At 48.0% G+C, this 23,096-nt stretch overlaps 1 protein-coding gene across 30 annotated transcripts in view; it reads left to right on the forward strand.

Moving 5' to 3' along the window:
* map2 (microtubule-associated protein 2) overlaps positions 1-23,096 on the forward strand; it is a 448,598-nt gene that overhangs the window by 307,701 nt on the left and 117,801 nt on the right. For 22 of the 30 annotated variants that reach the window (XM_072480099.1, XM_072480071.1, XM_072480138.1 and 19 more), the window contains one exon: positions 7,829-8,105. The exons of 5 other annotated variants lie outside the window; for them this stretch is intronic. In XM_072480099.1, coding sequence (XP_072336200.1) covers positions 7,850-8,105 — 256 coding nt within the window. In that variant the 5' untranslated portion in view covers positions 7,829-7,849. Of the gene's footprint in view, positions 1-1,679; positions 1,823-3,698; positions 3,853-7,828; positions 8,106-14,117; positions 14,506-23,096 lie in introns of those variants that run through there. 3 more of the 30 variants (XM_072480089.1, XM_072480080.1, XM_072480320.1) reach the window with 3 other exon arrangements.

The raw sequence follows: 23,096 nt of genomic DNA on the forward strand, positions 1-23,096 counted from the left end.
AACTTGTTGGATTCAGGCTTAAGTGTGGAATGGCCAATTGGCAAGGAGCAGCTCCTGTTTATCGAGGGGATGCCTGTACCTCTGCCATTTTCTAATTCCTCGTCTGAGGCAGCAGAATATAATAAAACGGTCGAACAGTTCCAACAGCTGCAAAATTACAACAATGTCCCTTCTGGATGTATCAGTGAATCTGTTGGTCATCATCAGTTCGCTCAAAGTCATCTGCTTCCACGATTGACTCATCCCTGAATAGAGTTAGCTCATGATGGGCATTTGTAATTGACTCAGATAAATTGGTTAGAACAACATTATGCCCAGGCAATTAACATATAATGCCTTGTTTGGTATAATTGCTGTACAACGTTGAAATATAGTAATTGGTCAAGTATTGAGCACTATGAAACACAGTCTGGTTGTTTACTTCGACCATTAACGTGCAGTTCTCGTATGTAGTGTACCGGCAGTAATCTTTTGTACTAATGGCTTTCTCCGGGCACACCCAGTTATTTCCCCCGGAGGTCGATGGAGTGTATTCTATTTTTCTTTTGGATTGCTTTTTCAGGGGCATCCTTCAGTTTAACCCCGTTCCCATAGTGTCCCAAGTTGTTTACCTGGAGAAGTTCATGAGTACTGTTCTATTCTGCCCTGGGAATGTGCAACATCATTCCCGCTAGGCGGGTGTGGTTATCATTCTCAAAGGGAATGCCTGACTGGCCAACGTCAATTCCCTGAGGAATTCAGGAGCTTGGTGGGCCGTTTTTATCCAAGGCTTCAATTGATCATTGCTCACCCAATTAGGTACTCGGTGTGCATCGAGCTGGAGTAGGTTGGCCTGGTGGCTTTGTAACAAGTGTATTGCATGCATATTACATGCCTGCATCCTGTGTACTTTCTGTGAGATATCGCCCTGTCGATCAGTTAACGCTTTCATCCTTGTCTGATATGGCTGCAACTGTTTAAGTTCCTTCCACAACAGCTGATTCACTCGCTAGCTGAGATCTGTTGCCGTTCTGGATCCTGGTCTGTATCCATAACTGCAGCTCTCAGTTGCCCTTTCATGACATCAATCTCTTCACTTGTTTCCACAATGTCAAGGGTGTTAACTGTTGAAGCTCCTGCCCCATATCTTTCAACTGCTAGTTCCACTATACCTCTCTGTTGTCGCTGAAGCATTTTCAGTCCACTCCAGAATTTCCTGTTCCAGGGTCACAAATAATCCCTGACCATAGCAATAGGCTGGTAAGTGTACATTTGGTGAGATTAATCATAACTTTTACATGTTCATATCCCGGTACTATTGTCACTGATTCGTCAGTGGGGGTCAGGACCAGCCGGGTCCCATAGTGGGGCTAACGATTTGCTCATCACATCTGGGCCTGGGGGTCAACCTTTGGGCTGACATTTGTATCCAAGCCGGGGCTCACCAGTGTCACAGTGGTGGTGATAGGTTTCTGCCTGGTCCCTACCCTTATCTGGTGGGGTCCTTGCTTCTTACAATATCCCACTAGATTCTTGGGGTCTTGTGCTGACTGGCTTCCTGCTTCACTTCCCTGGTACAAAGCTGTCAATCTTTCATCAGCGTGATTCAAAAGTACGTCTTTTCCCACTTAACATTAGCGTGTACTCAGTGTTGCTTGTGTCTGCCGCTTCCTACTTAGCTGCTTTTTCCTCTTGTTCAGGTCACACAACTTATGGCTCCGACAGTCTGATACACACCTCCTCTATCTACCGGGTGGTAAATGAAATGTACTCACCCGCATAGGAGACGCATCATTCTGCTGGAGTCCTGTGGGCGTACCTCCCACAGCGCCAAATTCTGTAGGTGCGTTTTCAGAGACGGAGTATTGAGCTAGCTTTTATGTAGGGCATCTCCCCACCGAATTGCAGTTCCGCTAACACAAAGACTCAGAGACAGCAACTCTGGTTGAGACAAGTTTACTTTCCAAGCTTGGTTCAACATACGAGGGAGAGTGATTTGCATAAGCACTAAAACCACTCTGCTTTACATTGCTTTAAGTTCAACAGTTATACAATTTCCAGAAATCAGTAGCCCACCCCAGTTGAACTCGATCCACTCCTTGTAGCTGTAGATTTTACCTTGACCAATTAATTTTACTTTAGGCAACATGGTGGCTGCATGATCAGCTCGTGATTTAGCCCCATCCTGTTCCCTGGCCATCTGTTGTTTTCAACCCTCGTATCCGCTGTCTCTTGCTCTCCCTTACTCCAATTTCCCTTATCTTAGTGTTGTTCCTACTCCTACCATTGTCAGTCTGAGCACAGGATACTGGAGCTGTTGATAAGAACTGCTTATTGAGCTGGCTGTGTTATTGCTGGCCACATTATTTATGTCTGATTCTGTCTGTCTTATGAATGTGGTCAAGTTAGCTAGCTTAAATCCCATCATACATTGTGGCCACTGCTATTAGCAAGAGTTTAAATGCTTGTTACTGCTATGCTGTAAGAATACATGTTTAATGGTTAATAATGATTACTGGATTTACTTTCTATGATTAGTTTCAATCCTCAATAAACTAACTTATGTAGAGCTATTCTAATGTTATCCTAGCTATTTGGTTTTAAGGGGTCTCATCTCCGGACCCTCCCTTCATTAATACAGAAATTAAGAGAAATGGGGAATAAATTCACAGAGCAGCCATTTACTTAATTTCCAAATATTTGTTTTATACTCATGGCAACAGATGTGGATGTGCAAATGCACAGTTCTAATACTTTGGTTTACGAAAAGAATGTACCAGTGATGAAGAGAGGAAATGGGATGAGTTATTGCTATACAAAATGGCACAAACCAGCATTTTGAGTTTAATTAATTATCTCCCAGTGAAATAACATGTTAGGTCAATACCACACCTAATTTGAAAACTTCAGCAAAGTATGGAGATCAATATAATTATGCATCGTTGATGATGAAATCACAGATATAGCAATTTAATGGGAGATGTTCTAAGTGCCATATCGGGAGCGACTTCAAGAGGGCTTCCCGAAAGCCGCGTTTTTGAGACCATGACCCATATTTAAGGGCACTGAGTGCTGGAAAGTAACCCCCAAGAGCTTCACTGCGGAAATGGCTGTCCCACCAGCCGATTTGCCTGGACCGTGCATGGCAGTTCCTCACTAACAAGGGGGAGCTGCTCATAAAGGTTCTCTCTGAACACATTCCAGCCCGGATACAGCCATGCCACCATGTAGACCTGGTCCATGCTTCAGGGATGCTGACCTAGCCAGGCTGCTGGACGCCATGGTGATGAGGTGGGACACCCTGTTCCCCCCGGGGGTGGGGGGTGGTTGGAGGGTCAGCCACAGTGCTGCCAATGTCACTTGGGAGGTAGTGGCAGTGGCCGTCAGTGCGGGCAAGCCTGACCAGGAGGACCTCAATCCAGTTCAGAAAGAGACCAACGACCTCCACCGAGCCACACGGGTAGGTTGAGACCAGCACCCTGGCATTGGTCCCGCCTGGCGCCACCTTGGCGCTCCCCCCAAACCCCTGCAAGCAAACCAGGGACATGCACCTCCCCCTCCAAGCATATTACCGCACCTGTGCCCCAGCACACCCTGTCATCCATCAGCACAACTACTCCATGCCCAGGAATGGTTTGCACACATGTCATCTGCCATAGACTCCCCCCTCCCGGTACATCAAATGTGCAGTTCACATGGCCCTCTTTTTGTCCCCGCAGGAGAATTATCCCATAATAGGCAGGAAAGGGCCCAGACAGACGGCTGGGTTCCAAGCATCAGAGTCCTCACCCCTGTGAGGAAGAGGCCCTGGCGATCGCAGGGTTGGCGAGGTGAGAGCAGTCACCAACAGCGAGGTTGGCCTGCGCTATAGAGGTGAGGATCCACTGCCCCTTCAACTCAAGTGAGTTGTTCATGTCAGAAAAAATGACCCTTCCCTCTCACTGACCACATGTCTATTCTCTTGTTTGATCGCCAACCGATGGGGCCGGGCCAACCAGGGTGACCCCCCCAACACCTGCCCACCCCCTGCTACCTAAGAGAACACCTTGGCGGAGAACTCCGAGGATGCCACCAGGCTTGTGGGCATAATCTGGTGAACACCACACAGATGCTGATGCACATTAGGTGGAGGCAGGTTCATGCAAGGGAGTAAGCAGTCATAGGATGCTGGGACGCAGCTGAGTCCCAGTCAGATGCTGAGTCTGTGGACAAGGTTATCCCGGAACTGATGCAAATACGAGGGCACGGGCGTGCGATTTAGGAGGGGATGTCAGCATGTGCATAGGCGATTGGAGGAGTCCCAAACACTACGGGTACAGGAGATTGCGCAACCAATGCATGACACCGAGGCAAACACTGCTAGGGTAGCGTAGCAGACGCAGTGGAAAGCCTGCAGCGTGCCGTTAACGGATTGAATGGTGGTGTCCAAGGCGTGGCTCAGTCAGTGAGACCATGGCTGAGGGCCTCGACAGCATGCACCAGTCGCTGGGGGACATGTCCCAAACGCAGGTGGACATTGCTTGAGCTCTCCACAGCATGTCCCAGACACTGACGAATGTGTCCCAGATGTGGTGGATGTTGGTGTGGCACTTCAGGGGTGACATTCTCCGGAAATGGCGCGATGTCCGCCGACTGGCGCCCAAAACGGCGCAAATCAGATGGGCATCGCGCCGCCCCGAAGGTGCGGAATGCTCCGCATCTTTGGGGGCCAAGCCCCAACCTTGAGGGGCTAGGTCGGTGCCGGACGAATTTTCGCCCCGCCAGCTGGCGGAAAAGGCCTTTGGTGCCTCGCCAGCTGGCACGGAAATGACATCTCCGGGCAGCGCATGCGCGGGAGCGTCAGCGGCCGCTGACAGCTTCCCACGCATGCGCAGTGGAGGGAGTCTTCTGCCACCATGACGGAGTCGGAAGGGAAAGAGTGCCCCCACGGCACAGGCCCGCCCGCGGATCGGTGGGCCCCGACCGCGGGCCAGGACACGTAGGGGCACCCCCCAGGGCCAGATCGCCCCGCGCCCCCCCCCGGAGCCCGCCCGCGCCGCCTTGTCCCGCCGGTAAGGTAGGTGGTTTAATTTACGCCGGTGGGACAGGCATTTTAGCGGCGGGACTTCGGCCCATCCGGGCCGGAGAATCGCGCGGGGGGGCCTGCCAACCAGCGCGGCGCGATTCCCGCCCCCGCCGAATCTCCGGTGCCGGTGACTTCGGCAACCGGCGGGGGCGGGATTCACGCCAGCCCCCGGCGATTCTCCAACCCGGCGGGGGGTCGGAGAATCTCGCCCCAGGGGCGAAATTCTCCCCCAACGGCGGGATGCCCGCCGACTGGCGCCAAAGCCGGCGCAAATCAAGACGGGCATCGCGCCGGCAAAAAGGTGCGGAAGTCTCCGCATCTTTGGCGGCCTAGCCCCAACATTGAGGGGCTAGGCCGACGCCGGAGGGATTTCCGCCCCGCCAGCTGGCGGAAATGGCGTTTGTTGCCCCGCCAGCTGGCGCGGAAATGCGGCGCATGCGCGGGAGCGTCAGCGGCCGCTGTCAGTTTCCCAGCGCATGCGCGGGAGCGTCAGCGGCCGCTGTCAGTTTCCCAGCGCATGCGCGGGAGCGTCAGCGGCCGCTGTCAGTTTCCCAGCGCATGCGCGGGAGCGTCAGCGGCCGCTGTCAGTTTCCCGCGCATGCGCAGTGGGGAGAGTCACTTCCGCCTCCGCCATGGTGGAGGCCGTGGCGGAGGCGGAAGGGAAAGAGTGCCCCCACGGCACAGGCCCGCCCGCGGATCGGTGGGCCCCGATCGCGGGCCAGGCCACCGTGGAGGCACCCCCCGGGGTCAGATCGCCCCGCGCCCCCCCCCAGGACCCCGGAGCCCGCCCACGCCGCCTGGTCCCGCCGGTAAATACCAGGTTTGATTTACGCCGGCGGGACAGGCAATTCCTGGGCGGGACTTCGGCCCATCCGGGCCGGAGAATCCAGCGGGGGGGTCCCGCCAACCGGCGCGGCCGGATTCCCGCCCCCGCCCAATCTGCGGGAGCGGAGACTTCGGCGGGGGCGGGGGCGGGATTCACGGCGGCCAACGGCCATTCTCCGACCCGGCGGGGGGTCGGAGAATGACGCCCCAGATTCTGGCCCAGTCACTGAGGAGCATCACAGAGGGTGTCAACATTATAGCGCAGACAACAGGGAGGCGCCACAACTGCAGGACCAGATGACGCAGAAGCCTCTGGAACTCGCTCCAACTGTTTCCCTGTCCCATGGAGACCCCCCAGGGCACAGTCCGGGAAGAGGGAGCACTGGAGGCTGACCCGCCGTCTGCCGCCAGGGATACTACAGCAGTCTCCACCTTAAACGAATCCCCCCTCAAGGTCAGTGCGGGCAGAGCAAGGTAGCATGGAGATGCCAGTGACACCGGCAAGATGGCACAGGCCATCTGGCTCCAAGCCCTCCGGAAGGCGCTCACTAGGGACATCAAAGGCCACAGGGTACAAGAAGCAGTACTCTGAATTGGCCCCACCTCTGAAATGCATGCTGGGGACACACCAAGACACAGCGTCGGAGCACGGAAGCATAAGAAGATTGAGGAAAACTGAGTAGGCACTAGCGTTGGGGGTCACATGATCTGTAGCTCGGCACATTGAAGACCTTGAATGTTCACAACTAAACCACAGTTTACACTTGATACATGTGAAGCCTCTGTTACATTATTCTTCACAGTGGACCGGCCCACACCCGACCCTAGGCACTTTAGTCCTAGATCAGGAGCCTCCGATGCCGACCATGTGCAGGTGATGGGTGTGAGCGCACTGTTAGCAGAAAGATAGGAGTCAGACTATGGCATAGACTGAGGAACACCAGAGCTGACCTGACAGCTGACTTCACATCACTCTCCTGCCTTGTAAACTGACCCGGACCCATTGACAGTGCCAACACAGGTCCATCAACCTGGGATGATGTTACACAAAACCTGGGAATGTGGAACGATGACTTCCTTGTGCACTGTAGATTCTATGATTCCATAACTAATGATGCCAATACTTTATTAGCAGTAGCCTTCAGCTGTGCAACCAGAGGCTGCTCACAGTTAAAGGGAGTTAAAGTGATCTTCACTATATAACCACAAATAGGCTCTGTCCTGGGAGTGTCTGGTGAGGCAGATAGCCAGCAGCTGTAGTTGCGCCTGTTATCGGTATACACAATTCGGGAAGCCACTCATCCCCCACCCGGCCCAGGATTGAGCACCAACCGATGGTGCCAAGCCCCCCGAGCAGACAAGTCCCCCTGGGGGCTCCAGTGTCCAGGGCTTTAATGCCTGTAACTGAACATAGCTACTCACCAAATCCGATCCCCACAGCAGCCAACGTGCTAGGTTTTTGTTTTTAAATAGGTGTGCTAAACGACACCCATTGACCTCTCGCTGGGGAGCTGGTTAATTCCTGGGAGCCCGTTAGATACGGCATCCATTTCTTTAATGGGATGGAGAGTACCTTTAATTGGTGACAATTAGTGTCTCTCCACGACTGGATGTGATCCAGATCGCAGCAACGGGAGCAGGCCAGTTAGATCGAGAACCAATCGTCACCCGCCGTGGATCCTGACTTTGGCCTCTCCCGTGACTTAACCAGTGCAAATAGATCCGTTCCAACCACAGCACGGCCATTAAATCGTGCCTATAATGTGTTTCCAGTGTAAGGGAAGAGGGCTTGTAATACTGGTGAATAAGCTGTCACAAAAGGTTTCTTTTTTTTTGATCTTTTGACATTTGTCATTCAAGTAGTTACAGAAAATTGTCTGAAAGTGAAATTGAGTGAGGAGGACTGTTGTGTTTTGGGTGGTTAGTTGTCAATAACGGGTACAATTATTCTAATTACAGCTCAGAGTTTAACAAAGAACAATGGCAGATGACAGGAGGTCTGAGGCAAACGCACCACAGTGGGCCTCGAGCACAGTCCTCGAGGCTTCTTCAAATCAGTTTGCTGCAGATTTTAAAGAGCAGAGTGCTTCAGATGAATGTATATCGAGGACTGAGAATGGCTACTCATTCAGAGACAACCCAGCAGAGGCGCAGGATGGGAGTCAAGCAGCCTATGCAGTGACACAAGCAAATGGGATCAATGGGAAAATCACTACTAGAGAAGGAGCAACAGCAGGTAAAATATTTCTCCTTTTATCTTCAGTAATATTTAACAGGCAGTGCAGTGCCCTATGCAGAAACTATGAAAAATGTATTTGGAATTCTTTCTGTGGTACTTAACCAGAAATTACAAGCATTATCTAACCCTCACTGTACATGCACATCAGACATTAGAGTATGAAATCTGTCGCAAATTATTGCAGTATGGTGGGACACATATTAACATTAATATCTTTATTTGGCTATCTCCAGTTCTGCCATACCTCTAAATGGAAGTTCACTCGGGTTTCTAATTCAGTAACTGGTTGCCACAGGTCCTCAATCATGCCTGAGCTGGTACCAATAGATGGAGCTTCAAAAGCTCCTGAACCCCAGATCTGTGAAAATTGGCAGAAATTCTTGTCACCATCTTAGTTCTTAATAATAATAATCTTTATTCGTGTCACAAGTAGACTTACATTAACATTGCAATGAAGTTACTGTGAAAACCCCCTAGTCGCCGGACTACGGGAATCCCCTACTTTGCATACGCTGAGGGAGAATTCAGAATATCCAAATACCTAACAGCACGTCTTTCGGGGCTTGTGGGATAAAACCCTCTGTAAATGTGAGATCAGCCAAAACTCTGCTGTCCGTTCCCTAAACCGCACCAACTTTGATTTGCCCACCAAACTTGTGCCCACTGATCTATACTGGTTCCCCGTTAGACAACATTTTGATTTTAAAATTCTCATCCTTGCTTTCTAATCCCTCCATATTCTTACATTTCCTAATTCTGTAATCTGCAACCACATAGCCACCTGAGATATCTTCTCTCATTCCGGTCTCTTGAACATCCCTGATTTTAATCACACCACCATTGTTACCCATGCCTTCAGCTGCCTGTGGTGATATGCCTGTGTATAATTTTGTTGTATTGTGATAAAAGTGCTGTATCGGGTGGCATGGTGATGCAGTGGTTAGCACTACTGCCTCACGGCACCGAGGACCCGGGTTTGAACCTGGCCCCGGGTCACTGTCCGTGTGGAGTTTGCACATTCTCCCATGGGTCTTACCCCCACAACCCAAAGATGTGCAGAGTAGATGGATTGGCCACGCTAAATTGCCCCTAATTGGAAAATGTTTTTTAAAAAGGTGTTGTATGCGTGCAAGTTGTTGTTGCCTTATCTGTATCTCTGAGTCTCATCTGTTTCTCCTGGATCACCGTTTTCAGATATAACAATGAGCTGTCATTGATTAGTCTCCTTCCTGTTTTCATTCCCACAAAAATAATGATGCTGAGTTCTTAGGTGCCTAAAGGTTCTTGTGTGGTCAAACATGTAGCAAATTGCACTTAGGTCTAGATAGTTCAGATATAATTTTTAATTTGGTACAGCCTATACAGGGAAATATGAGCAATTTGCACATTTTACAAAATCACACTTTTGGGGCATGTTTGGACATTACTCTTAGAACCATAGAAACCCTCCAGTGCAGAAGGAGGCCTTTTGGCCCATCAAGTCTGCACCGACCCTCTGAAAGGGCACCCACGCAGGCCGACTCCCCCGCCTTATCTCCATAGCCCCACCTAACCTGCACATCCCTGGACTCTAAGGGGTAATTCTATCATGGCCAATCCACCTAACTTACTCATCTTTGGTCTGTGGGAGAACACAGGAGTGCCTGCAGGAAACCCACTCAGACACGGGAAGAAAGTGCAAACTCCACACAGTCACCCAAGGCCGGAATCGAACCGGGGTCCCTGGTGCTGTGAGGCAGCAGTGCTAAGCATTGTGCCACCGTGCTGCCCCTAAGGCAATAATGTGCTATCACCATATCTGTTTTCCAGCAGCAAATTTGTATTTTTTTCAGCTATCTATACAACATTTACCAAATTTCAAAAAGCAACTAATTTTGTGAAGCACTTTGAAAGATGGTGAGGTGCTTTATACGTGCGAGTTCAAATAATACTCTGGATTTGTGCTATACACCAGATGTAAAAATTATTCTTCATAAGTCTTTCATTGTGAATGAGCACTATATGCTAATCGTGTAAGGGCAAAAATGTGTCAGTTGGTAGTTATAATTCCATGTGTGACAAATAATATATTTTTCCTTGTGTTAAAAGGCAACAAATGTAAAAGCTAATATTAATATTGAAGTGGCAGCACGGTAGCATTGTGGATAGCACAATTGCTTCACAGCTCCAGGATCCCAGGTTCAATTCCGGCTTGGGTCACTGTCTGTGCGGAGTCTGTACATCCTCCCCATGTGTGCGTGGGTTTCCTCCGGGTGCTCCGGTTTCCTCCCACAGTCCAAAGATTTGCAGGTTAGGTGGATTGGCCATGATAAATTGCCCTTAGTGTCCAAAATTGCCCTTAGCGTTGGGTGGGGTTACTGGGTATGGGTACAGGGTGGAGATGTTGACCTTGGGTAGGGTGCTCTTTCCAAGAGCCGGTGCAGACTCGATGGGCCGAATGGCTTCCTTCTGCACAGTAAATTCTATGATAATAGATATTTGTGGTGCCTAAATCTAAACCATTAGAATCACATAGCTCTATTCAAGTTTCTTGCTCTTCCTCTGTAGCTTTCAATCTTAGGATTTTATTTGCTGGCATTCAGAAGAATGAGGGCGGATCTCATAGAAACCTACAAAATTCTAACAGGACTAGACAGGGTAGATGAAGGAAGGATGTTCCCGATAGTGGATGTGTCCAGAACCGGGGATCACAGACTGAGGATATGGGTAGACCGTTTAGCACAGAGATGAGGAGAAATTCCTTTCCCCAGTGGTCGGCCTGTGGAATTCGTTACTGCAGGAAGTAGTTGAGGCCAAAACATTGCATGTTTTCAAGAAGCAGTTAGATGCAGCACTTGGGGAGAAAGAGATCAAAGGATATGGGAGGAAAGCAGGACTAGGCTATAGAGTTGGATGATCAGCCATGATCATAATAAATGGGGGAGCAGGGTGGAAGGGCCAAATGGCCTCCTCCTCCTATTTTCTATGTTTCTAATCTTTAAAATGTGTCCTAATTTCTCCTCTGCATGGGCCTAATTCTTTTCCCTGTATGGTTAAGATTGCCACTGAAGGTAATCTTGTTCTTTAAGAACTTTTCCATTTTTCACTCGTCCATCCCTTTAGAGTTTTTGCTAATTGGGCAAACCATTCAGCGTGATGTTCACTGGAACCAGAAATACAAGTCCTGGATTTATTTAAACACTGAGAATGGAGCTTATTCCATTAACCTTCAAATTTAAGTGAGTGGAATATTAACGGATTAATCAAAATATCAATGTACAAGGTAAATGTTATCCACTGACTATCTGCCACATAAATTAACTTGTCAGTTCCAATTCTGCTTTTGTTTTCAAGTCACTCCATAGTCTCACCCGTCTCTATTCCTGTAACTTCCGGCAACTCTATTGTTGACTGTTTCGATCCCATCAGAGTCGCCAATAATGTTGCTCTATTTATTTATCTCAGTGAACCACAAGCCTTCCCCTTATATCGCTCAAATGACCACACAACCAGTTAGTTCAAAAGATGGTTTATTTACATACACAAGAGTTGTCTCAACATGCAAACATAATGGGCGGGATTCTCTCCCCCCCCCCCGTGCCATGTGGGGGAATCGCCGGGGCGCCGCGCGAATTGCGCCACGCTGCCCCGACCCCCGCATGCGATTTTCCCACCCCCCAAACCAGCGGCACGCGATTCGCGCCGGGCCCTTCGGCGAATCGGATGGGCCGAGCGGACGCTACGACACAGGTTCCTGCCGGCACCGTCCAACCCCCCTGGGGGGGGGGGGGGCGGCCTGTGGGGGGGGGGGCTCCTTCACCGGGGGGGGGAGGGCCTCCGATGGGGTCTGGACCGCGATTGGGGCCCACTGATCGGCAGGCCGGCCTCTTCCACCCCCCCACCCAGGCCTACCTCCTTCCGCGAGCGGCCCCAGAAAATCGGCGCCATGTTGGTGAGGGGCCAGCGCGCGTAAGAAGTTCCCCGCGCATTCGCAGGATGGCGCGGCCCAACTGCGCATGCGCAAGATTGGGCTGCCCCAACTGCGCATGCGTGGGTTGGCACGGCGCCCATTTGGCGCTGCATAAGGACGCTGGAGCGGCAGGAACCGCTCCAGCGCTGTGCCGGCCCCCTATGGGCGCCAGAATAGGTCGTGCCTGGGCCCTGTTCACGCCGTCGTGAAACGCGACGACGTTCACGGCAGCGCGGGCACTTGGTCTACGCCGCGGAGATTCGCCCCCAATATCGACTACGAGTTAAACTACACTTATCAGCTACAATAACCTATACTTAACTTCATGGCGACCGGCACTGTGCAAATGGATAATGGCCTTTATCTGGATTTCACTTGGCTGGTTCGAAGAAAGTGGCTCTGTCTCTGCTGGGCTCATCCATCAGGTAGCGATCATTGGTCTTGAACTTCACTGGCTGGTCCTGCTGCAATTGGGTGGCACAGGCTGGATCCAAAAGAGACAGAACACATGGCTGTGTTCTCTTTTACTTCTCAGGGATTTCACGCTCTTTGGGGCAGTCCTTAACCTTGGACCCAATAGTTCGACAGGGCTCTGATCACTGTCTTCGATATTGGCCAATAAAGGGGCGGGTGCCTTCGTGGCTGGGCGGGTCTTTAGTGGTCATTGACCTTGGCAGTTGGGCTTTCGGAGTAAAGGGAGTGGCGCCGATCAGTCTGTGGCTGTACCGGTTGCTTGATTAGAATTCTATTGTCCTGGGGAAATGGGCCATTAAAATGCAAACGAGCGGGGGTTTCGATCAGGTCTGGTTACCTGTATTTTAGCTACTCATAGGCTGTGTATCTGTCTGAGTCCTGGGTTGGCCATAATTCCCATGGCCCTTTACAGGTGGCCACCTTAGATGGCTACACTACAAACCTTGGAGATTGTTATGCTCCTTTGATTTGTCCGTTTCCGCCTCACCGTTTTCTTTGCTCTATCACTAGCATCCTTGCCTTCAATGCCCTAAACTATGAAATTTCCTCCTTAAACCTCTCGCTTGCCACCTTTAAGACGCTCCTAAAAATCTACTTCATGCTGATCTGGAGTGTGTTGCAACATTTTAATTCATCATTGTCATGTATCGTTAAGAAATGGCTGTTTATCAAATAGCTGCAGTGATATTGTGTGGAGCTGGAATGTGATTCTGTCTTTTACTTTTGTTTTGAGCTGGCAGTTGCAGTGTATCTTAGTTTTGTTTTCAGTTGAAAGCTGGATTCAGACTACAAGGATGTTGGAGTCTCTCTCTCTCTGCAGTTTAAAAAGGTGTCTCCAGATCACTTGATAATTTAAAACTGGTACCTGCGTTCTGTAGAGACTTCAAATCTGCTGTCTTTGTTAAAAAGGGTGTTTTTGATTGATGGATGTTGTTCGGAAAATTATTAAGGGTTACCTGTAGAGTATTGTATTTGTGGGGATTATCAGTGTTGGTAGTTGATAAACTGTTTACTGTGTGTTTATAAAGTGTTAACTGAATTCATGGAATAAACATTGTTTTTGTTTAAATATACTTTAGCTCTCTGTTGCATCACACCTGTAAAGTGGGCCCTTGTGCTCCCCATAACCAAAATCTATTTAAAGTTGTGGGTCAGGTGCACTCCATGATATACTTTGGTGTTCTCTAAACCCTGGCCCATAACATCATACACTCTGAAGCAGTGGTGAAAACATTCATGGTGCAGATAAGTCCACCCTCCCTTGATTTTGGATTCAGGCCTATCAAATCAAGAACATTGAGAGAAGAAAAAAAGATCTAGTATGATTATTACAGTGGACATTTTTTAAAAATACTTGGCCGAGACATCCTTCATTCTGTCGCTGGATTTTCACCAATGGCTGAAATGATGTGGGTTATGGATGTGTGCTGATCTGGAATGCACTGCATGAATAATTAGTGGAAGAAGATTTGATAGTCACTTACGGTAGCAAATTGGATAAATGGCTGAAAAGAAGTTGTTGCAGGACTATTGGAAAAGAGCAGAGGGATGGATAGCTCCAACAAAAGGGCGGACACCCACACAATGGACCTAATGATCTCCTTCTGTGCTTTAAGATCTATGAACAATCAATGCAAATTTGCTAATTAGAAATAAGGAAACCGTTTGTTATGGCCCTAGTTCACTTAGTAACTGCAATATTTTTATTCAGTTCTGCCTCGGTGTTTCCATGACTACGGCATACTGCATATATTGCAAATTCTTGGCACAGCTTCGGTAGGGCGAAGAGAAAGAAAGCATACTTGGATAGATTCATTAATATTCAGGTTATTGGATGTATAAAGCAACCCAGAGCCTGCCTTTATTAAGATCACCCATTACAGTGGCCTCCTTGTGAGTTTCATCAGCTGCTATATCAGCCTGGGCAGCTGTTGATTTCTCCTTCTTCACTGCATTTTAACAATATTGTACAATGTAAGTAAAACATGTTTTTTTTTGCTTTGTGTTGGGAGCTGCTTGCTCATATTGTTGCCTTATTGTGTCATTATTGCTGCAAGGATATTTTTAGAATGCGTAAAACATGCTAGTTTTTTTGTTACATTTCTCAAGATTTGCAAGAAAATAATCCTTCTGATCTAATATCCATAGTGCAAGGTCATTTAAACTAACATATATTGCTTGTTTTTTCAAAATTATATATTTTTAAGCTTTCGTCACTTCAAATTTGTATTGTCTACTTGTCCTGAAAAGCAGAATCGTTCTCCAGCCAATAATCTTTTAAAAATAAAGCAATGTGCTTGATGATTGAATGTTTTGTTTGATTGAATATTGCTCACACATTTTGTGCGAAGAAAATGTACCATAAGCTAAATTAAGGCTTAGTGCTGACAATGAAAATAAATCAGACATTTCAGCATGGAATCAGGCCATATGACCCATCATGACTATTCTTGAATGAGTTGTAGTGAACAGCTATTTAATCTAATCCCAAGTCTTTATGCACCTTTTAATTTTTTTTAAATTCCCTCTTAAATAAAAGCATAGAGCTTTAATTATAACACATAGAAAAATGCAATTAAGTGCCTTGTGTGCCAAATACTTGTTACACTATCCATAACATTTACACCGATGATTTTGTTACATGCATGTAATGTTAATGCAATAAGAGAAGTGTAATTTTGTCAAGTGAGATAAATATAGAGGAACATTGGCCGAGATCTACTGACTGTTCATCCCGACAGGATCTCTGGTCCCGCTGATGGCACACCCCTGCCACAGGTTTCCCAACGGCATGGGGCGGATTCAGTGGGAAATCTTATTGTCAACGGCAGGACAAGACGATCCCTCCGTCCAATGGCGGGCCACCTCCTGTCGAGGCCAGAGACTCTCGCCGTAACTTTCTAATAGATTGTAACTCCATTGGTTAAATCACTCATTTTGGTACACAAATATTGATTGCAGTTGTACTGAGAGTTGATTTTTGGCAGCAAAGAACAAAATTCACTTACATTTTAAGGAAGAAGCTGATTGGATTGGAGGCAAATCTGGGAAATTGGGTCAGACCTTCGAGGAGTGGCAATCGCAGTCAGATTGGTACTTTTTGCTTACCTTTTTCGGGAGCTGTACATTTCTCGGCTGTTCCCTTTATCAGGACCTGTAAGAAATATTCAGCACACCGGGTTCCCAAGGCAGGCGGCAGCTTTGGGGCATGTGAAGCACTCGCTGTCATAAACCAGGTAAATTTGAGAAGCCACGGAGAAGGTAAGTGTGTAGGGTAGGATGGTTGAGGATGTGGGCTTAGGTTAGGTCAGCGTTGGGCAGAGGAGTGGTAGTTGTGGGTTTGATGGACATTTGGGGCACCTGGAGAAAAGTCAGGGAGTAGGACAGGAGTTGGGGATGTAGTCAAGAGGTTGGGGACTAGTTGTGGGGGGATGTCGGATGGAAGGGAGGTGGCTGGGAGATGTAGTTGGGTGGTTGGGTTAGTACCATAGAACAACAGAATTCCTATAGCGCTGAAGGAGGCCATTCAACCTTTTGAGTCTGCACTGCCCCTCTGAAAGAGCACCATACCTAGGCCCACTCCCCCACTCTCTCCCCGTAACCCCACTAACCTACACATTAAGAGCCATTCCAGCTAACCTGCATATCTTTGGACTTTGGTTTTAATCCTTCTAACGTTTTCTGGTTAACCAGTCCACAAAGAGATTTGAAATCATCTGAAGTCTCCGATTTGATTCAGAAAATCGGAGTGCCGGATGGTTCTCAGTTTGGAGGACTAATTTTACGATCCCCTTGCGGTTCTAAAGGGAGATGCAATTCAGTGTTCTATGGCATGCAAATTTATGCATGCCATGGAATATGAGGGATTCCATTGGAAATCCAGATATCAGGCTACCATCTTGAGCAGGTGGTCCGAAAACGAGGTCCTGCGGACAGCATCCCCCACCCTGCAAATCAGCACTGACGCCCTGCCCTACTGCAAATCACCAACAACCCACCCCCCCACCACATGGCAGCCCCCCACCCTTACATTGCCTGGTGAGCCAGCCTACCTCAGGCACAGTGGTGACCCCCCCCCCTCATGGGGACTCCTGAAATGGGGGGGGCCCCGGGACTCCTGTAATTTGGGACCACCTTTCTGGTTGTATCACAGCTTGGTATGGAGCCTGCTCTGCCCAAGACCGCAGGAAACTATAAAAGGTTGTGAATGTAGCCCAGTCCATCACGCATACGAGCCTCCCATCCATTGACTCTATCTATAATTCTTGCTGCCTCAGAAAGGCAGCCAGCATAATTAAGGACCCCACACACCCCGGACATACTCTCTTCCACCTTCTTCCATCAGGAAAAAGATACCAAAGTTTGAGGTCACGTACCAACCGACTCCAGAACAGCTTCTTCCCTACTGCCATCGCAGTTTTGAATGGACCTACCTCGTATTAAGTTGATCTTTTCTCTACACCTTGCTATAACTGTAACACCTTGCTATAACTGTAACATTATATTCTGCAGTCTCTCCTTATGCATTGTTTGTACAGCATGCAAGAAACAAAACTTTTCACTGTATACTGATACATGTGACAATAATAAATCAAATCAAATCAAAAAAACTCCAAGGATCCCTATAGGGGGGGACCCCCCCCTCCCCCCCAGGGATTCCTTGCCTAAAGGAACCACCTCCACCGACCCCCCCATACACACAGACATCCTCCCCCCCTGAAAAGGGACCCCTGTCTTGAAGCTAGAAAGCAGTCCAGGCAGGTGCTGTGGGAAGCATTGTAGCTGTAATATATACATTGCAGCTCCACATGTCCATTCCTCAAAGGAGAACAGATGAGCTTGCCCCTTGTTCACCAAGACCTACTGCCTACAATCCATTCATGGCTTTCCTGTAGTGTTTTGCGATTGACAGCTCATAAAAACATTTGCAACTTTGATCCATTCATATGCCTTCATGCTTCAGTAGCCTAATGGTGAAACCGCAATGTTTATAAACATTGCCCACATCAAGTAGAGGTAAGTGCTGTGAAATCACATGCTTGAGTGATTGGAATGCATGAGTGAACTTTCATCTCTTTGTGGGCAATGTTTACAAACATTCAGTTTTGTATGTGTGGGTTTTTTTTTGGAGGGGTTCCTTTAGGCAGGGAGCCCCTGAGGAGGGTCCCCTTATCACAGAGGTCCCTGGGGGGGGAGGTCTCCCTATTACAGGGGTCCCAGGGGATCTCTCTATTACAGGGGTCTGGGGGAGAGTGGGTGTGGGTCAGGTCACACCATATTTGGGGATGGGGGGGGGGTGTGGGGGAGTGCACCCATGCAATCTGGGGTTGGAGGCTGCTGTGCGGGGGAGGTGGGGGTTGGGCTCGTTCACTTGTGGTCTCTATCATCGTGGCCCTTTGGCCCACCGCAACGTCCACCATGTCAGGTTCATGATTGTAAAGACCACAAGTGAACATCCCCCGTGTGATTCCCAGCCACAGGCCCTGGAGAATCACGGGAGGGCTGAGCATAGTGTGCCAGCTCGCTAAATAGATGCAAGTTAATCATTAAGATCCAGTTGCATTTATTTCCATGATCCCACTGGCGTGTGCTGTGGATCTAGTTCACGCCGCCAGCGAGGGGTCTGAGCATGACGTTTGGGTCGGTGTCTGGTGCCGATCCCGATTTTGCCCCGCTGCCCGATTCTCCGTCTCATTGGGAACGCAGTCTATGCGACCCGGGGACGGAGAATCCCGCCTCTAATACTTCAAGCCGTTAATTGTTGCATTTAATTTTATAGAAGGATCAAGCCTTTCAGTAGTTGCCTCAGACTGTGTGGACACAAACCCTGGTTACCTGAGAAGTTCTTTTAGGTTTTCCATTGTGCCCAGTTTATTAGTCTTAGTTTTCTTTTCGCCATTTGTTGTATTTTATGTCTCAATTTGTGTTTCAAAAATTTTAACCAGCTTCCTTTAATATTAACTTAGCTTTAAATGATTTAGAAGGAGATTCAGTGATGCATACTAACATAATGATCACATTTTCTTCAGTGAAGACAAAGAATAACATAATATTTGGTATATACCTCAATTGTTCCGGATGCTACAACTTGCCTGACTTCATCCACGGCTAAAGCATTCCGAAGTAAGAAACCTTGACAATAATGTAACCGGAATTTTATAATATGCAAAAGCTGGCGAAAGGTAAGCTGTTTATGCCAAAACAATTCACTACTGGTGAGTTCACTATGTCAGCCCATCAGTTTCATCTGAAGGCAGCCTGTTCTAAAAATGCAGCATTAATTTATGAATGAATGTCATTTTGCTGATCAGTGCTTTCTTTCAGGGTGACATTTTGTGATGTGATGGCCTTTTTTTGAACTTACCTAGCTGTAGGCTGAGAAATGTTTGCTGCTATTAACCATCCACTTTCATGACCTTGTCATTTGGAAAAGAATTGCTTCAGTCAATGAAATGAAGTCGAGCAAATTCTGGGCAAATGTCGTAGCTTATACCTATTTCTTTTTTTAAGTAAATTAGAAAATCTCTTGTGCTGCTGATTACAGCCAGTTGGAGAAAGCAAGGTGCACATTTCCTCTGAGCGGAATTGTAATAAAACTTTGTAATTGGTCAGTTGATACATTACAGTCACATGAGTGTGTAAACCATTTAGGATTTCAAAAGTAGACGCTATTTTATTATTTTAGGATGTGGGCTTGGTATCGCTGGGTGTACGTGCTGGGATTTGGTAACACTACAATAGGATTCTGGAGTTTAGCACTATTGATTTGCCAGCACTATGGAAATGGTTAGCTTCAGAGCTTTGCAGGCTTTTGGTTTGGGGAGCAGGAGGTAGGATGAAGGTGTGGTGGGGTCACTGGGTTGCAGGGATAAAGTGGAGGTGTGGGCTTAAGTAAGGAGGTGGTCTTTCCAAGGGCTGGTGCAGACACGATGGGCTGAATGGCCTCCTTCTGCACTTTAAATTCTCTGATAGATTTCCAGTCAGCACTGGGGAGAGGATCTAGGTCAGAAAGCAATGGGGGCGATTCTCCGATATGGAGACCAAGGGCGTCATTCTCCGCCGGCGGGAGTCTCCGTTTTGTCGGCGCCCGGGGGTTTCCCGACGGCGTGGGGCTGCCCCACAATGGGAAACCCCATTGACCGGCCGGTGTTACGGAGACTCCCGCCGGCCGGTCGGGGCAGAAATGTGGCGGGGCGGGTAGGAGAATTTCGCCCCAAGTGTTCGCGCCGTTGTGAACGCCGTCGCGTTTCACAACAGCGTGAACAGGGCCCGGGCACGACCTATTCTGGCCCCCACTAGCCAGCACGGCGCTGGAGCGGTTCACGCCGCTCCAGTGTCCTTGCGCGGCACCAAATGGGCGCCGCGCCAACCCGCGCATGCGCAGTCGGGGCAGCCCAATCCTGCGCATGTGCGGGAAAGGTCTTGCGCACGCCAGCCCCTCACCAACATGGTATTCTGGGGCCGCGTGCGGAAGGAGGTAGGCCAGGGGGGGGGGGGCGGGGAGAGAGAGGCCGGCCTGCCGATCGGTAGGCCCCGATCGCGGGCCAGACCCCATCGGAGGCCACCCCGGTGAAGGAGCCTCCCTCCCTCCCCCACAGGCCGCCCCCCAGACTTCCTGCAGACTTCCTGCCGGCAGCAACCAGGGGTGGACGGCGCCGTCGGGAACCTTTCATGTCCTAGCGGCCGCTTGGCCCATCCGGGCCGGAGAATCGCCGCTCGGCCGGTTCTCCGAGCGGCCCGGTGTGAATCGCGCGCCGCTGGTTTCCGGGGGATGGGAGAATCGCGTGCGGGGGTCGGGGTGGCGTGACACGATTCGTGCAGCGCCCCAGCGGTTCTCTTACCCGGCGGGGGGGAGAATAGCGCCCAATGTTTTTTAAGAGATTGTTGTAGTTATGGAATCCCAGTTTTAAATTTGTCTCTGGTATTATTAAATCCTGTCTTCCTTTTATGAAACAAAAAGGGCAGCATAACGAAAGTTGAAGATTTCAATCTGTGGGCTGGATTTCCATCAAGGAGATGCAAATCAAAGTTGGGTGCAGTGCAGAAGGGTCAAGGACACAATCTATTTGGCTAGAGCTAAAGAACAAAAAAGGTGTAATTCCATTGCTCGGTGTGGTCAACTGAGGGAAATGAGAGTGTAAATTGCAAAGTCATTGGCATAATTTTCCAATTTTCCTTAGACTCTGGGTGATGCCAGACGACCCTATATTTGCAAATGTTCAACAAAAGGATGTAAAGATGAGCCCAGCAACTACTGGTCAGTCAGTTTAACTTCAGTGCTAGGGAAACATCGAGAAACAATAATTCAAGGCACAATCAATCGTCACATGGACAAATGCAGGTTAAATTAAGGAAAACCAGCAAGGTTTCTTGAGGGAAAATCATATTTAACTAATTTGCTGGAGGTTTTTGAAGAGATAGCAGTGGGGTTGATGAGGGCCTCACTGTTGATGTGGTGTACATGGGCTTTCATTAGGAATTTGATATAGTGCCACACAAACCGAATGTGAGCAAAGTTAAAGCTCATGGAATAAAAGGGCAGTAGCAACATGGTCATGAAATTGGCAGCATGACAGGAAACAGAGTTAGGTGGATTTGTCATGCTAAATTGCCCCATAGTGTCCAGGGATATGCTGAGTTAGGTTATGGGTGGGGTGGGCGGAGGAGTGAGCACAGGTAGAGTGCTCTTTCAGAGGGTCGATGCAGACTCAATGGACTCAATGGGCTGAATGGCCTCTTCATGCACCTTTGGGATTTGATGTAATGGTTAATATTTATCAGGTTGGGGAGCAAGAGGTAGAGCGAAGATTGTGTAGTGGAGTTTCCAGAAGTAAATTTAGGACCCTTGCTTTTCCTGGTATATCTTAATGACCTAGACCTTGGTTTACAGAGCAGAATTTCAAAATCTGCAGACGATATGAAATTGGAAGTATCGTGCACTGTAGAGTGGACGGTCTGGAACTTCAAAAGGACATGAACAAGCTGGTGGAATGAACGAAAAGGTGGAAGATAGCGTTCACTGTGGGAAAAATGCGAAATAATTCCTTTTGCCAGGAAGAACATGGAAAGACAATATAAAATGAAGGATACAATTCGAAAGGGGGTGCAAAAGTAGAGAGGTGTGGATGTATATGTGCCTAAGTCTTTGAAGCTGGTAGGACAAAATTGAGAGAACGGTTAAAAAGTGTACAGTATCCTACGCTTTATTAATACCGGCATAGAGTATACGAGCAAGGAGGTTGTGTTGAAGTTGCATGAGGCATTAGTTCAGCTTCAGCTGACGTATTGCATCCAGTTCTGGGACTGCACTTCAGGAAGGATGTGAAGGCATTGGAAAGAGCACAGAGCGTGATTCATGAGAACAGTTCCAGAGATGAGTAACTTAAGCTATGAAGATAGATTGGAGAAGTTAGGATTTTTTTCCTTGTAGAAAAAACATTGAGAGGAAATTTGATAGAGGTATTCAAAATCATGAGGGGTTAGGATAGAGTAGATAGGGAGAAACTATTCCCATCTGTGAAAGGCTTGAGAACAAGAGGCACAGGCTTAAAGTAATTGGCAAAAGTAGCAAAGGTGATGTGAGGTAAAATGTTTTCACACAGCGTGTGTTTAAGGTCTGGAATGCACTGACAGAGTGTGATAGTAGCTGGTTTAATCCAAGCATTCAAAAGGGGATTAGACTTTTATCCAAAAACAGGGGGAGAAGGCAGGAGAGTTACATTATAAATTGCTTATGTAGAGAGCTAGTGAAAACACAATGGGCCAAATGGCCTCCTGCACTGTAACAATTTCAGGAGTCTGTAATCAGTTTTTCATGGTAAATGCTTGGCTGAGTGCCAAGAGTGGATAATGAACTGTTAATGCAGGCTTCAAGGAAATGCCAGCAGAGTTTGTCTGACATCTTTATTAACTTGCAACCTGATCTTTGAAGAGTTATTTTTCAATGCTTGCTTGTTTATTTACATAAGATTAAGAGGTGAACTGTGTCATGCGATAGTACCTTTACGAAATGGGTGTTTATCAAATAGCTGTAGTGTATGTACCTTTAAGAAATGGGTGTTTATCAAATAGCTGCAGTGATGTCAGAGTGTGGGTGGAGCTGGGCTGTCTGTCTGCTTTTACTTTTGTTTTTGAGCTGGCAGCTACAGTGTGTTTAGTTTAGTTTTCAGAGTTGGAGCTGCATCCAGACAAACAAGGTATAATTTTGATCTCTGTATGAAAAGAATGTCTTAAGAGCACTTGCTAATTTAAAAGTGATAACTGCTCTCAGTAGAGAATTTAAACCTGATGTATTTGTTCAAGAGGGTATTTGTCTTATGGATGTTGCTAGGAAAGATTAAGGGTTACTTATAGAGTACTGTATTGTTTGGAGGAAGTATTTGAGTTGATAGTTGCTAAGATGTTTATTGCGTGTTATAAAATGTTAACTGGATTCATATAATAAACATTGTTTTGTTTTAAAAGTACTTTAGATCTCTGTTGCATCACACCTGTGCAGTGGGCCCTTGAGCTCCCCATAACCAAAATCTATTAAAGGTTGTGGGTCAGGTGAACTCCATGATACA

The sequence above is a fragment of the Scyliorhinus torazame genome, chromosome 2 (assembly GCF_047496885.1).
Source record: "Scyliorhinus torazame isolate Kashiwa2021f chromosome 2, sScyTor2.1, whole genome shotgun sequence".
Lineage (NCBI taxonomy): Eukaryota > Metazoa > Chordata > Chondrichthyes > Carcharhiniformes > Scyliorhinidae > Scyliorhinus > Scyliorhinus torazame.